This window comes from Salvelinus fontinalis, chromosome 35 (genome assembly GCF_029448725.1).
Source record: "Salvelinus fontinalis isolate EN_2023a chromosome 35, ASM2944872v1, whole genome shotgun sequence".
NCBI classification, from domain to species: Eukaryota; Metazoa; Chordata; class Actinopteri; order Salmoniformes; family Salmonidae; genus Salvelinus; species Salvelinus fontinalis.
The window spans coordinates 42,417,565-42,434,878 of NC_074699.1; the positions used below are offsets into that span (position 1 = coordinate 42,417,565).

A 17,314-nucleotide genomic window follows, 5' to 3' on the forward strand; every position below is an offset into this window, starting at 1 on the left:
TACTAAGCTACCTGCATTTATTCTCTCTGGGATCTCTCTCTCTCTGTCCCTCAGGTATGAACTCACTCGACCTGGGCTGAAGACAACCATCTGGCTAAATTCCCAATCTGGCCCTCAACCATCACGGTCAGCTAATAATCCCCAGTTTACAATTGGCTCATGCATCCCCCTCCTCTCCCCTGTAACTACTCCCCAGGTCGTTGCTGCAAATGAGAACGTGTTCTCAGTCAACTTACCTGGTAAAATAACGGATAAATAAAAAAATAAAAATAAAAATCTAAAACAGGGGTGTCAAACTCATTCCATAGAGGGCATAGTGTCTGCTGGTTTTTCCTTTCAATTAAGACTTAGACAACCAGGTGAATTCTTAATAATCAGTTACCTTAATTCATCAATCAAGTACAAAGGAAGAATGAAAACCCACAGACACTCTGCCCTCTGTGGAATGAGTTTGACACGTGATTTAGAGGAAAGACCTTTTCTCCCCACCCAACAACAGTAATGACGGCATGACTGTGTGAGACCTCCTCATTAAAATAACTGCAGTGGATACAGACACTATGAAGCTTTTCAACCAGACTGGAGGGACACAGAATCAGTCTCTTTCTACAGTATCTATTTCTATGCTCATTCCTTTCAGGGTCTGAAAAGTTGACGTGATTCACACCAAAGTTCAAAGGCGCAATACATTTGCCATTGTTGGTTGTTGTCACGTTCGTTGTATGAATCGGACCAAGGCGCAGCGTTGTATGCGTACATTCTATATTTATTAAAAGAATGAACACTGAACAAACTAACAAAACAACAAAACGAACCGTGAAGCTAATATGAATAGTGCAGACAGGCAACTAAACATAGAACAAGAACCCACGAACACCAAAGGGAAATGGCTACCTAAATATGATCCCCAATCAGAGACAACAATAAACAGCTGCCTCTAATTGGGAACCATATCAGGCCACCATAGACATACAAATTACCTAGACCTACAAAACCCCTAGACATACAAAAACCCTAGACAATACAAAAACTAGCATACCCATGCTCATCACACCCTGACCTAACCAAAAATATAAAGAAAACAGAGATATCTAAGGTCAGAGCGTGACAGTACCTGTGGCCCGTCGTTGGAGGTCCCAGACTGTGGCTCGTCGTTGGAGGTTCCCGGACTGTGGCCCGTCGTTAGAGGTTCCGGACTGTGGCTCGTCGTTGGAGGTTCCGGACTGTGAAATGTCGCCGGAAGCTCCGTACTGGGTACTGTCGCCGGAAGCTCCGGACTGGGTATTGTCGCCGGAAGCTCCGGACTGGGTACTGTCGCCGGAAGCTCCGGACTGGGTACTGTCGCCGGAAGCTCTGGACTGGGAACTGTCGCCGGAAGCTCTGGACTGGGAACTGTCGCCGGAAACTCTGGACTGGGAACTGTCGCTGGAAGCTCTGGACTGTGAAAGTGCACTGGAAGCCTGATGCGTGGTGCCGGAACTGGTGGTACTGGGCTGAGGACACGCACCTCAGGGTGAGTGCGGGGAAGAGGCACAGGCCGTACTGGACTGTGGAAGCGCACTGGAGGTCTAATGCGTGGTGCCGGAACTGGTGGTACCGGGCTGATGACACACATCTCAGGGCGAGTGGGGAGAGGAGGCACAGGACGTACTGGACTGTGGAGGCGCACTGGAGGTCTAATGCGTGGTGCCGGAACTGGTGGTACCGGGCTGATGACACACATCTCAGGGCGAGTGGGGAGAGGAGGCACAGGACGTACTGGACTGTGGAAGCGCACTGGGGATCTGGAGCGTAGAGCTGGCTCAATGCGTCCTGGCTGGATGCTCACTTGAGCCCGGCAAGTGTGGGACTGGGCTGTGCAGACGCACCGAAGACACAGTACACAGAGCCGGCGCAGGATATCCTGGTCCAAGGAGGTGTACTGGAGACCAGGAGCACTGAGCCGGCACCATCCGTCCTGGCTGGATGCCCATTCTAGCCCGGCAAATGCGAGGAGCTGGAATAGAGCGCACCAGGCTATGAATGCGAACTGGAGACACCGTGCGCATCACTGCGTAACACGGTGTCTGACCAGTCACACTAAGCACGAGGAGTTGGCTCAGGTCTCCAACCTGACTCAGCCAATCTCCTCGTGTGCCCCTCCCCCCAAAATTATTGGGGCTGCCTCTCGGGCTTCCGTGCTAACCGTGTCCCCTTGTATCTTCGCCGTTCCTCCTGCGCTATCTCCACCTGCTTCCATGGCAAGGTCTTGTCCCCTGCCATTACCTCCTCCCCGGTCCAGGATGTCCTCCACTCATCTTTCTCCTGGGCCCAGGATGTCCGCTCCTCATTAACACGCTGCTTGGTCCTTTTGTGGTGTGTTCTTCTGTCACGTTCGTTGTATGAATCGGACCAAGGCCCAGCGTTGTATGCGTACATTCTATATTTATTAAAAGAATGAACACTGAACAAACTAACAAAACAACAAAACGAACCATGACGCTAATATGAATAGTGCAGAAAAAGGCAACTAAACATAGAACAAGAACCCACAAACACCAACGGGAAAATGGCTACATAAATATGATCCCCAATCAGAGACAACGATAAGCAGATGCCTCTGATTGGGAACCATATCAGGCCACCATAGACATACAAATTACCTAGACCTACAAAACCCCTAGACATACAAAACCCCTAGACAATACAAAAACTAGCATACCCACCCTCGTCACACCCTGACCTAACCAAAATATAAAGAAAACAGAGATATCTAAGGTCAGAGCGTGACAGTTGTAATTTTCCAAACCAAATTTATCAACTTTTACAAGTTGTGAAATTATTCACTCCCCTTGCCCATTTTTTACATTTTCGCCTTAAATAATTTAAATAATACCAAATCTAAGATGTCTTGATTGCATTAGTATTGCTGTGCCACACCAAAATTATTTCCGGTGCAAATTCTTTAAGTTGAATGGAGTCCATCTCTGTACAATAGCAGTAGTTCACATCAGTCCACACTAAATAATCCCTGTCTTTGCCAGGTCCCTCAACACATTTAAAAAGGGGGGAAAACAGCATGTTAATGCAATGTATTTATTTTCACTTTATTTTTATATTTATTGTAGACCAACCGATAGCAAGAAGCATTATCACAAGATTTAGCAGAACAGCCATATTTACTATTCATTAACCGAAAGGCTTTATAATCCAAATATATGCATGCAACAAGGCAAAGACGATGGTTTATGACCCACTTTGCAAGAATTGTGTTCTCTGAGTAATGGTGATTACTTTCTTGAAGTGAACTTTCACAAAACCTGATGACTTACTGTTCAAGTGAAAACACTAAGGGCTGGTTTCCCGGAAAGAGATTAAGCCTAGTCCTGGACTAAAAAAGCATGCTCAATGGAGAATCTCCATTTAAATAACCTTTTAGTCCAGGATTTTACTTAATCTGTGCTGTCTTGGAATGTGATTCAATATTTTTGTGAAGTTAGATGTTCTGGTGATGTTTTAGACATTCAAACAAAGTGGACATGGAATCAGTAAAAAACACAAAACCTTCTAGGGTGAAATTGTTACTATCTAAACATTGTGAGTTTGACTTGACTGAATATTCCAATATAGAGCGTGTCACAAGTAAAAAAACAAATTGCATTTGAATTATAAAGCAGATCCCACTGGGCACAGACGTTAGTTAAACTTCTAGTTTTGATTATATTTGGTTGAGTTGTTAACTAACCGTGAAATCAACAACAAATGTCACCATGTCATTGGATTTAGGTGAAAAAAAGGCTAAATGCCCTTACGTTGATCTCTTTTTGCAAATCCAATCAGTTTTCCACGTTGATTCAGACATCTTCACAGATTTTTTGGGTTGAAATGATGTGGAAACAACATTTATTCAACCAGATTTTGCCCAGTGGGATTTTGGTTTTGGATATTACACTTCAGATAAACCTCATAAATTACAGATAACTAATTACATATTGAGATGTCATTTATTCTGTATCAGTGTGATCAAAAAGTTGTAAAAGATCGATACAATTTATTGGCCACATCGCCCACACCTACTTGAAAGTGATCAAGTACTCAGGATAAGCCTGACTGTCATGGAAGATTATGAACATGGATGGTGGAGATACACTATCTGTCACACTGTCATAAAGCTGAATAGTTGAGTTGATTTTAGGTGGAGGTACTTTCATCCCCGGTGTTCCTGTTGTGAAATCTCCAGTCAGAACTTGACATAGGTACATGTACTTCTGGCCTTGGGGATCCGGTTTTGAGTATGTGTCATTGGCAGAGTAATTTGCATTTACAGCAAAGTAGGTGCCGTCTCCATACAATGCAGCTGCAAAAAATATTTTGGAATAGTTATGAAATTCTCTAAACTTTTAAATCATTGCAGACTGTAGAGTAAATGCAAGAGAAAGCTTATTGCATTTGAATAGAAAATGTGCAAAAATATCATGCCAATATATACGTAGATCAGAATCATAAAGTTGGATAGAGGGTGCACTTGAACCAAGGCCTGTTTTAGCATAGTCACACCCAGAAGTAGCCAATCAATTACAATCCTGAGAAAATATTTGATAAGTGCAGGTTCCAGACAGAGAATCACCAAACTTGGCTTTTAAGACTTTACTGTCCAGCACAGTGGTGTTATGCACCTTTTTTCAATTTATGTATGAACAGACAATACTTTAAAATGGAATTAGCCCTCAATGGTGCTGCCCATACTGTCACTGAAGAAGCCATTGCCAATATAGGAGATGAGCTCTCTAGTAGATCTCTATGAGCAGAATGCAATAATTCAAACAAAAGAAAGTGTGAGAATTCAAACATTAAAACAGAAAGAAACCTCAAATTATTGGCTTTTCTCTTTTGGTGTTAGCCATTACTTACCATTTTTCCCAGCGTAGCTCCGATTGAAGCCAAGCTCGTTAATCTTATCTATGGTTGTGTGGCAGGCTCCATGGAAGAGCTTCCTCTCATTGTTCTGATGACCGTTCCTGACCTCCATGTCTTTCTTCTTGATCTGAAAGCCCCCCCATAGGCCTGGGTTCTGGATCCTCTCAATCTGAGTGAAGAACAACCTTGCATTACACATTCATTGGCTAACTAGACAGTGACAAAGATATTTCCCTACCATAAAGAGGTTCCAGAAGCCCTAATATAATGTTGCTAAGCTGTGATGCTTGCACCTATCTAGATCAATTAAATTGAAAAGGCTATTGTACTTTTTCAACCCATTCATGAGTATGTACAAATCATTCCATTCACCAGATCCAGCCATGATCAAGAGACTTGTACAAGATAGTTGTACAATAAATAAATATACATGTAACTACTATGGAAAATAGGAGAAGAGAGACCTTTAGAACATTCTTCTTGCAAGTATCTTCAAATTGTTTTAGGACGTCAATATGCTCTTGGGTTTCAGGTTGAATGGGGAATGACAGACATGGGGTGTTGGCTGGCATGTCATCCCAGTGCTGGGGGACATCTTTAAAAGTATCTTCGGGCCGGACCTTTTTCAGCATCTCATGGATCTCATTGGAAGCCTTGAGCACGTCTTTGCTGAGACCCTCTATGGTCAGTTTAGCCTCCTCTTGGGAAGATGTGGGGAAACTTATGCTCACGTCCATGGCGGTCTGCATGTCATAGATGTTCTGCAGGTCCAATTCTGATAGGCTGAAGAGGGCTTTGTCATTGATGAGGTTGAAGTCTTGCTCTTTCACGATCAGGTCCTTGATCACTTGCTTGGCATGATCAACGTGGGCCTGCGACACACCACAGATGTGGAAGCAAGCAGGATCCATGTCCTGGCTCTCAATTTCAATGACTTCATTCTGTTGTGCGTTATCAACTTTCCTTCTGGTAAAGAATGCTGTCAGAATATGAAGATCATTTAGTTACAGTATATTGAGTCCAATAGTCTTTACAGGTTTAAATAACAGGAAATATTACTATTAAGTACAATGGTAAACCTGACTTTATTTTCCATAAATTATGTACTGTAGATCAAAGTTTAGAAAATGAAGTATGTCATACATAAAACATTTTGGAAGAAGCCCTCCTTTTCCTGAGCGTCAGTGCCTTCCTTTTTAAGCAGACTTGTGTGGAAATCATTAAGCATGGCAGGCTGAAAGATGACCATTCGGACAAGCTTCAGGGAGTTCTGGGACTTCTTGCCCACCACTTCCACAACAGCATCCAGCATGGCGTCTGCCACTTCACTCGGCTGTATGTTGCCTTGGCCTTGAATGACAGGACACTTTAGTTGGCACACATTGCAAACATGGATTTGAGATTGAACAAGTCTGAACACATCTTAACAGCCTCACTGTATGTCTGCTGTTAAGTTAATCATTAACTAATGCATACAGAGTAAAATCTCCTTTCAGTACCTCACATTCTCTTTCCCTCCTCTGTTTTTGTAACTTACCCGTGCCAATAGCAGGTAAAGATATGGATGTGAAGTTATTCTTTGTGCACATTTTGAGTGCACCTTCGACAGACTGCTGGATCTTCTTAGTGTCTGTCTGGATTACCAGGTGGATGATCTTCTTACACTGCAGGTTGCCTGGCTTTGTCATTATCATGCCTTCGTGTGGCTGGGCTCCTGAAAATATACATTGTAGATTTCATTGTAAAGAACTGAGCAAATCGATAATTTCTTGCTTATTTCATAATTGTTGAATAGGACAGTGAAAGACTGACAAGAAAACTAGGTACTCGTCCTCATCTTTTTTTTAATTTTTTTATTTCACCTTTATTTAACCAGGTAGGCTAGTTGAGAACAAGTTCTCATTTGCAACTGCGACCTGGCCAAGATAAAGCATAGCAGTGTGACACAAACAACAATACAGAGTTACACATGGAATAAACAATAAACAAGCCAATGACACAGTAGAAAAAAGAAAGTATATATACAGTGTTTGCAAAAGGCATGAGGAGGTAGGCAATAAATAGGCCATAGGAGCGAATAATTACAATTTAGCAGATAACACTGGAGTGATAAATGAGCAGATGATGATGTGCAAGTAGAGATACTGGTGTGCAAAAGAGCAGAAAAGTAAATAAAAACAGTATGGGGATGAGGTAGGTAGATTGGGTGGGTGGGCTATTTACAGATGGACTATGTACAGCTGCAGCGATCGGTTAGCTGCTCAGATAGCTGATGTTTAAAGTTGGTGAGGGAAATAAAAGTCTCCAACTTCAGCGATTTTTGCAATTCGTTCCAGTCACTGGCAGCAGAGAACTGGAAGGAAAGGCGGCCAAATGAGGTGTTGGCTTTGGGGATGATCAGTGAGATATACCTGCTGGAACGTGTGCTACGGGTGGGTGGTGTTATCGTGACCAGTGAACTGAGATAAGTCGGAGCTTTACCTAGCATAGACTTATAGATGACCTGGAGCCAGTGGGTCTGGCGACGAATATGTAGCGAGGGCCAGCCGACTAGGGCATACAGGTCGCAGTGGTGGGTCGTATAAGGTGCTTTAGTAACAAAACGGATGGCACTGTGATAAACTGCATCCAGTTTGCTGAGTAGAGTATTGGAAGCTATTTTTTAGATGACATCGCCGAAGTCGAGGATCGGTAGGATAGTCAGTTTTACTAGGGTAAGTTTGGCGGCGTGAGTGAAGGAGGCTTTGTTCCGGAATAGAAAGCCGACTCTAGATTTGATTTTGGATTGGAGATGTTTGATATGAGTCTGGAAGGAGAGTTTGCAGTCTAGCCAGACACCTAGGTACTTATAGATGTCCACATATTCTAGGTCGGAACCGTCCAGGGTGGTGATGCTAGTCGGGCGTGCGGGTGCAGGCAGCGAACGGTTGAAAAGCATGCATTTGGTTTTACTAGCGTTTAAGAGCAGTTGGAGGCCACGGAAGGAGTGTTGTATGGCATTGAAGCTCGTTTGGAGGTTAGATAGCACAGTGTCCAGGGAAGGGCCGGAAGTATACAGAATGGTGTCGTCTGCGTAGAGGTGGATCAGGGAATCGCCCGCAGCAAGAGCAACATCATTGATGTATACAGAGAAAAGAGTCGGCCCGAGAATTGAACCCTGTGGTACCCCCATAGAGACTGCCAGAGGACCGGACAACATGCCCTCCGATTTGACACACTGAACTCTGTCTGCAAAGTAGTTGGTGAACCAGGCAAGGCAGTCATTAGAAAAACCGAGGCTATTGAGTCTGCCGATAAGAATATGGTGATTGACAGAGTCGAAAGCCTTGGCCAGGTCGATGAAGACGGCTGCACAGTATTGTCTTTTATCGATGGCGGTTATGATATCGTTTAGTACCTTGAGCGTGGCTGAGGTGCACCCGTGACCGGCTCGGAAACCGGATTGCACAGCGGAGAAGGTACGGTGGGATTCGAGATGGTCAGTGATCTGTTTGTTGACTTGGCTTTCGAAGACCTTAGCTAGGCAGGGCAGGATGGATATAGGTCTGTAACAGTTTGGGTCCAGGGTGTCTCCCCCTTTGAAGAGGGGGATGACAGCGGCAGCTTTCCAATCCTTGGGGATCTCAGATGATACGAAGGAGAGGTTGAACAGGCTGGTAATAGGGGGTGCGACAATGGCAGCGGACAGTTTCAGAAATAGAGGGCCCAGATTGTCAAGCCCAGCTGATTTGTATGGGTCCAGGTTTTCCAGCTCTTTCAGAACATCTGCTATCTGGATATGGGTAAAGGAGAAGCTGGGGAGGCTTGGGCGAGTAGCAGCGGGGGGGGGGCGGGGCTGTTGGCCAAGGTTGGAGTCGCCAGGTGGAAGGCATGGCCAGCCATTGAGAAATGTTTGTTGAAGTTTTCGATTATCACGGACTTATCAGTGGTGACCGTGTTATCTAGCCTCAGTGCAGTGGGCAGCTGGGAGGAGGTGCTCTTGTTTTCCATGGACTTTACAGTATCCCAGAACTTTTTGGAGTTAGAGCTACAGGATGCAAATTTCTGCTTGAAAAAGCTGGCCTTTGCTTTCCTGACTGACTGCGTGTATTGGTTCCTGACTTCCCTGAACAGTTGCATATCACGGGGGCTCTTCGATGCTATTGCAGTTCGCCACAGGATGTTTTTGTGCTGGTCGAGGGCAGTCAGGTCTGGAGTGAACCAAGGGCTATATCTGTTCTTGGTTCTGCATTTTTTGAACGGAGCATGCTTGTCTAATATGGTGAGGAAGTAACTTTTAAAGAATGACCAGGCATCCTCAACTTACGGGATGAGGTCAATATCCTTCCAGGGTACCCGGGCCAGGTCGATTAGAAAGGCCTGCTCGCAGAAGTGTTTCAGGGAGCGTTTGACAGTGATGAGGGGTGGTCGTTTGACCGTGGACCCGTGGCGGATACAGGCAATGAGGCAGTGATCGCTGAGATCTTGATTGAAGACAGCAGAGGTGTATTTGGAGGGCAAGTTGGTCAGGATAATGTCTATTAGGGTGCCCATGTTTACGGATTTAGGGTTGTACTTGGTGGGTTCCTTGATGATTTGTGTGAGATTGAGGGCATCGAGCTTAGATTGTAGGACTGCCGGGGTGTTAAGCATATCCCAGTTTAGGTCACCTAACAGAACAAACTCTGAAGCTAGATGGGGAGCGATCAATTCACAGATGGTGTCCAGGGCACAGCTGGGAGCTGAGGGGGGTCGGTAGCAGGCGGCAACAGTGAGAGATTTATTTCTGGAGAGATTAATTTTTAAAATTAGAAGTTCGAACTGTTTGGGCATAGACTTGGAAAGTATGACAGAACTTTGCAGGCTATCTCTGCAGTAGATTGCAACTCCTCCCCCTTTGGCAGTTCTATCTTGACGGAAAGTGTTATAGTTGGGTATGGAAATCTCAGAGTTTTTGGTGGCCTTCCTAAGCCAGGATTCAGACACGGCAAGGACATCAGGGTTGGCAGAGTGTGCTAAAGCGGTGAGTAAGGCAAACTTGGGGAGGAGGCTTCTGATGTTGACATGCATGAGGCCAAGGCTTTTTCGATCACAGAAGTCAACAAATGAGGGTGACTGGGGACATGCAGGGCCTGGGTTTACCTCCACATCACCCGAGGAACAGAGGAGTAGTAGGATGAGGGTGCGGCTAAAGGCTATCAAAACTGGTCGCCTAGAGCGTTGGGGACAAGGAATAAAAGGAGCAGATTTATGGGCGTGGTAGAATAGATTCTGGGCATAATGTGCAGACCAGGGTATGGTGGGGCACGGGTACAGCGGAGGCAAGCCCAGGCACTGGGTGATGATAAGAGAGGTTGTATCTCTGGACATGCTGGTCTCAATGGGTGAGGTCACCGCATGTGTGGGGGGTGGGACAAAGGAGGTATCAGAGGTACGGAGAGTGGAACTACGGGGTCCATTGCAAACCAAAACAATGATAACTAGCCTGAACAACAGTATGCAAGGCATATTGATATTAGAGAGAGACATGCAATAAGGCATAAAGTGATTGCAGGTCATGATTGGGAGAGCTAGCTAAAACAGCAGGTGAAATAACAGCAGCTAGTCAGCTAACACAGCAACAGAAGGTAAAAATGGCGACGACTGGGCAGAGAGGGTCGGATTAACTACACACAGATCCTGAGTTAAGGCACAGAGCCGACAGATAAAACACAAATAAACAGAATGGAGTACCATGAATTAATGGACAGTCAAGCAGGCATCAGCTATGTAGCCAAGTGATCATAGTGTCCAGGGGGCAGCCGTAGATGGAGTAGTGAGGCCTCCACTAAGCTAGCACGCGTTTAAAGTTAGTAGCCCGGGGGGGTGGTCTGCTCAGACGGAGGGGGTCTGCTCAGACGGAGGCCGGTTGAGGGCACCGGTTGAGGGCACGTCTGCAAACCAGACGTGGTCGTGTCGACAGAGAATCCAAGCCGGATAGCGATGGCGAAAGAGAGGTTGTGAATTGTAGAATTGTGTTTGCTAACTGGTGCTAGCTTCCTGGCTGCGCTAGCTGCAAGATAAGCTAGCAGTTAGCAGACCGGGGCAGGCAAGTTAGCCTTTGGGGGACGTCGCGATGGGGGGGAAGTCTGTTTTTGCCTCTTCGTGCGGTGACGTCGATAGACCAGTCGTGGAATTAGTAGGGTTCAAGGTAGCTCTAGGTAGCTAACAGGCCTAGTAGGTTAGCAGAATGGGCCTTCAGCGGGCGTCACGCCTGAGGGGCCTGTTGGAGTCCCCGGGCAGATTATGTCGGTATTCCAGCCGTAGAGGATAGGCGGGGTTCCGTGCTCCGTACCGGCAGTAAATGGGTCCGAGTCTTGTAGCCCAGGAGTGGGCTTCAGTGGTAGCACAGGAGCCCTAGCCAATTAGCTTCAGGCTAATTTGCTTCAGGCTAGCTAATTAGCTTCAGGCTAATTGGTGCCTGCTCCGGGATGGAAACGCTAGCCAGGAGTGGTCACCCGGGATTGTGGTTAGCTAGTTGCGAAGATCCAGATGAAAATGTTCAGAGTTTGCGGTAGGAATCCAGGGATATGGAGAGAAATAGGTCCGTTATGCTCTGGTTTTAGTCACGTTGTTCGAACTAGCGAGAGCTTTCCGAGCTAAAGGTTAGCTGATGACCGCTAGCAATGATTTGCTAACTGATAGCTGGTAGGCAGTTAGCTGGCTATCTTCAGTAGATGGATTCCAGATCAGAAGTAAATAGAAATACTTTAGAAAAAAAAGCAGATCCACGCCACATTGGGTGAGGCGGGTTGCAGGAGAGTATTTAGAAGTTGAGGTTTAAGAAAGTATTTTTAAAAGATATGCGAAGAAAAAGATGTAAAAAGATATATACAAGGGACACGGGACACGACAGGACAAAGACGTCTACACTGCTACGCCGTCTTGGAACGTCTAGTCTAATGACGAGTATGAAAGATCGGACCAATGTGCAGCGTGGTAAGTGTCCATTTTAATGAAAACAACTGAACACTGAATGACAAAACAAAAAGAGAATGACCGAGACTGAAACCGTTCTGTATGGACAGACACAGAAAACAACTACCCACAACCCAAAGTGGGAAAACAGGCTACCTAAGTATGATTCTCAATCAGAGACAACGATCGACAGCTGCCTCTGATTGAGAACCATACCAGGCCAAACACAGAAATACAAACATAGAAAAACAACATAGAATGCCCACCCCAACTCACGCCCTGACCAAACCAAAATAAAGACATAAAAAAGGAACTAAGTTCAGAACGTGACACATGATGTAGGTCATGTAACTGTTTGTTAAATGCAATATGTTTTGTGGCCAAACATTAGACCCAATGATATGTTTCTGCGCATGAGCTTTGCTAGGTTACGTCACCAACATCGCCTACAAGTGTGATTGGGGGATTTCAATTGGAGTGACAGTTCCTGGAACTGTTCATGTTCACTCTCTTTGGTTGTAATGTAATGTTGTAATGTATCAATCTAGCTAGATTAGCTGTTTATGCCAGTTAGCCATTTTAGTGGTTAATGTTAGCAAGCTTCTCACGATAAACGCCACCGACACTGTATGTAGCATAGTTAAGGTTTCATAATACAAACCATGGTTTTGGTTTGTAGCTGTTGCTAGTCATTTGTTTGAACGAGAAAGTCCCGCGCACCACCAAAACCATTCTGCCCATGATTCCCTCAAAATGTATCACCGAACTGGGAGAGGGCAGAGGTAAACATTGTGTTTGATTGCCTGATTGTGTAGGAGCACTAGACAGCTAGCTAGGCCACCCCAGGACATGTGATTCTGCTTTCTAAGTTGATGTTGATGTTGTTTACCACTGGTAAACCAGGAGGAGGAAAATACCCAGATGAAAGCGAAGTATAGTGTAACCCTGTGATTGTCATATCTTGTGTTATGATGTCAGGGTTAGAGGCTCTTACCGAGTCGTTGGCATTCAGTCTCCACAGTCGGACCAGCTGCGTCCAGAATGGCTTTAGACACCCCTGGAGTGGTGTACAGAAGGGATATTTCATTTTGATTTAAAATATGCCCGGCTAAAGCTAGCTCAATGGGTTAATACAATATTCAGTTGTGCAGACATGTCAGGTTTGATACTCTATCAGTTATATGGCAATAATATTTTTGAATCCAAAACTAAACCATATCTACCTTTGTGTTTGCTATTATTTGCTATGTTTCCAAGTGTATGATCTTAAATAGAGGTAAGAGTACCTGACTTGAGGCTGAAGGAGGAGTTGGAAGAGTTGACAATGACATCCGTAGTCTCTTTGGTAATGTCCCCTGTGACGGCCTGTACAACCACTCCTGACATCTTTATCTCATACATTGCTGAACTTGAGGAAGAACCTAGCAGTTGAGAATAAAAGTCAAGCTATGGACCATCAAAATGATGGCAGTGACCTGGCAGTAATAGGAAGTTGCAAAGACAGCATGAAGCACGGAGTATGTAGCAATAACCATAATAAATTATGTTGGCTGAATAACTATCAACTAGGATACATTTTTCCTGGTTAGCTCACAAGGTCAAGAAACACTCTGGCCCTAATGTATTATAATTCAGGTCACCATAACTATGAAACAACAATAACATTAAAGGATATCTTCACTTTTTTAAACTTACCTCTGTTGCATTTACCCTGAACGGAGTCTGTCATCCACAGAGAAACTGTCATACATGGTTCGGATTTGTTGAAATAGCCACTGCTAACTTGGGCTAACACTGCTATGCAAAAAGGGGCAAGCTCAAAGTTGATGACCAAATTCAGATTACATAAAATAAAATAAATTAATTTGTTGGACACGGTTGTTTTTTGGTTAGCAGTGGCTAATGTTAGCGGTGGCTATTGAAACAAATCCAAAATGCTCATGTCTCTCCTGGACCATGAACTACCCACTGGGCACACTATGTCATTTCAATATGACAATTGGGTGATATTTGGTTGAGACGTTGATAAATGAGATTACAACCTAAAATATATTCACCCATTCAAAAAGACAGCTAAATGTTTGTTGAATTCCCAAATGTGCTATTACTGTGCTTTCAACCATTTACAAGCACAACAAAGTTCAAAATGGAAAAGAAATGTCAGATGTTTTGTTTATTTATACAACAACTGAATGTGTTATCACTGATAGCCAAATGAACTGAATTGCAGTTGAGGTTACATGATGGTCAATGCTGTTTAATATTCTGCACAGATTATTATAGTAATTGTGAAGATCTCCACAGACCTGCCAGCTTGGCATGTTGTCCTGAACATACACACTCTCTAAGAACTTTGTCAAAGCTATGTATGAGGGCCTCCCGAGTGGCATAGTGGTCTCTAAGGGACTGCAATGCAGTGCTAGAGGCATCACTACAGACCCTGGTTCGTTCCAAGGCTATGTCACAACCAGCCGTGATTGGGAGTGCTATAGGGCAGCGCACAATTGGCTCAGCATTGTCCGGGTTAGGGGAGGGCTTGCCCGGGGGCGTAGGCCATCATTGTAAATAAGAATTTGTTCTTAACTTGACTAGTTAAATAAAAAAGTTAAAGTAACCCCAAAATGAGGCCATGGATATTTTGCTCATTTTAAGGTTGAATAAATACTGTTACATATGTTTGGAAGATACAGTAAATAGCCTGAATGTTATCATAAAAGTAATTTTGAATTGCCTTTGGTTGTTACACAAAGAAATATCAACATTTGAAGGAAATGTATCTACTTCTTGGATCGTTTCATCTGGCTTAGTCCTATTCTTTAACTTAGATCTTTGGTTGAGTTGGAAACGTGAATCCCATATATAATTTGTTAACTTGTCAACGACTTAATAGGCTAGTTACTGTATTACAAAAGTGATATTGAATTGTGTACCTACCGCTTGGAGATGTACCTACCACTTGGATAGTTCCATCTGTGCCACTGGCTTAGTCCTATTCTTTAACTTAGATCTTTGGTTAAGATGGTGACGGGAATCCAACATATATAAATTATTACCTTTCAGAGAAACTGTATTAAAATGTAAAGTGTCCCAGAGTGGAAAATGAGTAGAGATATTTTTCTCCTACTCTTATGGGTAGATATGAAAGCTATGCATGAAACCTCTTTAGACACAAACCTTTAATTAGACCTCCAGAGCTGTCCTGACCCGTCGACAGTTACCAACAAGTGTCTTCATAATAGACAAAGGAAGCGAGTCAGAGGCTCCTACGCCATACTCAGAAAATTGCTTTGGAGTCGTTGAAATCATTTTTTTATATTTCTATATGATCAACCATAAATATTCTAGGCCTCCACGCAACAGTATCTCTTGCGCTTTTGAGAATGATTTCACATGAGGCGTAATTCACAACATATGCCAAAATACTTATAACCACTAGGCTAATACTTTATATAATCACATATTTTTATTTCAACTATTTCATTCATGTACATCATGTTATTTGAAGTTATCCCTCTGGAGGGCACGTTATTATTATTTTAAATGCCTAAATTGGTCCTATAAGTTGGGCAATTGAAAGTATAGAGCCTATGTTCACTTTTATTGTGTTCAGTGAAAATGATAAACCTTTCAAATGTTTTATGCAACATTATCAGCAAGTGACTTGATGCTTAGCCTACTGGGCCAAAGCGATTTAGAGTTGTACAACGGGATTGACGAGTGTGTTGATATAAAGGTAATATTATAAAAGTTACACTTTTCATTTTTATCACACTGTATGATTCAATGCAATATACTTGTCACATTATTCAACATATTAGAATTGGTAAAAATATATATACAGTATATGCATGCCAACATATTAGGCAAGAATTAAGAATAGCCAAAGTGATAATGTCAAGCAAAAATTATATAAACCGTTTTACAATTCCAAATCAAAGTCAATTTGTCACGTGTGCTGAAAACAACAGGTGTAGACCTTACAGTGAAATGCTTACTTACAGGCTCTAACCAATAGTGCAAAAACGGTATTAGGTGAACAATAGGTAGGTAAAGAAATAAAACAACAGTAAAAAGACAGGCTATGTACAGTAGCGAGGCTATATACAGTAGCGAGGCGACATACAGACACCGGTTAGTCAGGCTGATTGAGGTAGTATGTACATGTAGATATGGTTAAAGTGACTATGCATATATGATGAACAGAGAGGAGCAGTAGCGTAAAGGAGGGGTTGGCGGGTGGTGGGTGGGGCACAATGCAGATAGCCCGGTTAGCCAATGTGCGATAGCACTGGTTCGTCGGCCCAATTGAGGTAGTATGTACATGAATGTATAGTTAAAGTGACTATGCATATATGATAAACAGAGAGTAACAGCAGCGTAAAAAGAGGGGCTGGGGGGGAATACACAATGCAAATAGTCCGGGTAGCCATTTGATTACCTGTTCAGGAGTCTTATGGCTTGGGGTAAAAACTGTTGAGAAGCCTTTTTGTCCTAGAATTGGCACTCCGGTTCCGATTGCCATGCGGTAGTAGAGAGAACAGTCTATGACTGGGGTGGCTGTGGTCTTTGACAATTTTTAGGGCCTTCCTCTGACACCGCCTGGTGTAGAGGTCCTGGATGTCAGGCAGCTTAGCCCCAGTGATGTACTGGGCCGTACGCACTACCCTCTGTAGTGCCTTGCGGCCAGAGGCCGAGCAATTGCCGTACCAGGCAGTGATGCAACCAGTCAGGACGCTCTCGATGTTGCAGCTGTAGAACCTTTTGAGGATCTCAGGACCCATGCCAAATCTTTTTAGTTTCCTGAGGGGGAATAGGCTTTGTCGTGCCCTCTTCACGACTGTCTTGGTGTGTTTGAACCATTCTAGTTTGTTATTGATGTGGACACCAAGGAACTTGAAGCTCTCAACCTGCTCCACTACAGCCCCGTCGATGTGAATGGGGGAGTGCTCGGTCCTCCTTATCCTGTAGTCCACAATCACCTCCTTAGTCTTGGTTACATTAAGAGAAAGGTTGTTATTCTGGCACCACCGACCAGGTCTCTGACCTCCTCCCTATAGGCTGTCTCGTCGTTGTTGGTGATCAGGCCTACCACTGTTGTGTCGTCTGCAAACTTAATGATGGTGTTGGAGTCGTGCTTGGCCATGCAGTCGTGAGTGAACAGGGAGTACAGGAGGGGACTGAGCACGCACCCCTGGGGAGCTCCAGTGTTGAGGATCAGCGTGGCAGATGTGTTGCTACCTACCCTCACCACCTGGGGGCGGCCCGTCAGGAAGTCCAGGATCCAGTTGCAGAGGGAGGTGTTTAGTCCCAGGATCCTTAGCTTAGTGATGAGCTTTGAGGGTACTGTGGTGTTGAACGCTGAGCTGTAGTCAATGAACAGCATTCTCACATAAGTGGTCCTTTTGTCCAGGTGGGAAAGGGCAGTGTGGAGTGCAATAGAGATTGCATCATCTGTGGATCTGTTTGGGCGGTATGCAAATTG

At 44.2% G+C, this 17,314-nt stretch overlaps 1 protein-coding gene across 1 annotated transcript in view; it reads right to left on the reverse strand.

The window, feature by feature from the left end:
* Positions 1–3,061: 3,061 nt before the first annotated feature.
* The window catches only part of LOC129834916 (protein mono-ADP-ribosyltransferase PARP14-like), a 42,907-nt gene continuing 28,654 nt past the window's right edge, over positions 3,062–17,314 (reverse strand). The window contains exons 10-16 of the mRNA XM_055900287.1: positions 13,119–13,253; positions 12,827–12,889; positions 6,434–6,610; positions 6,040–6,246; positions 5,361–5,875; positions 4,891–5,065; positions 3,062–4,336 (exon numbers count right to left, since the gene is read on the reverse strand). Coding sequence (XP_055756262.1) covers positions 4,053–4,336; positions 4,891–5,065; positions 5,361–5,875; positions 6,040–6,246; positions 6,434–6,610; positions 12,827–12,889; positions 13,119–13,253 — 1,556 coding nt within the window. The 3' untranslated portion in view covers positions 3,062–4,052. The remainder of the gene's footprint in view (positions 4,337–4,890; positions 5,066–5,360; positions 5,876–6,039; positions 6,247–6,433; positions 6,611–12,826; positions 12,890–13,118; positions 13,254–17,314) is intronic.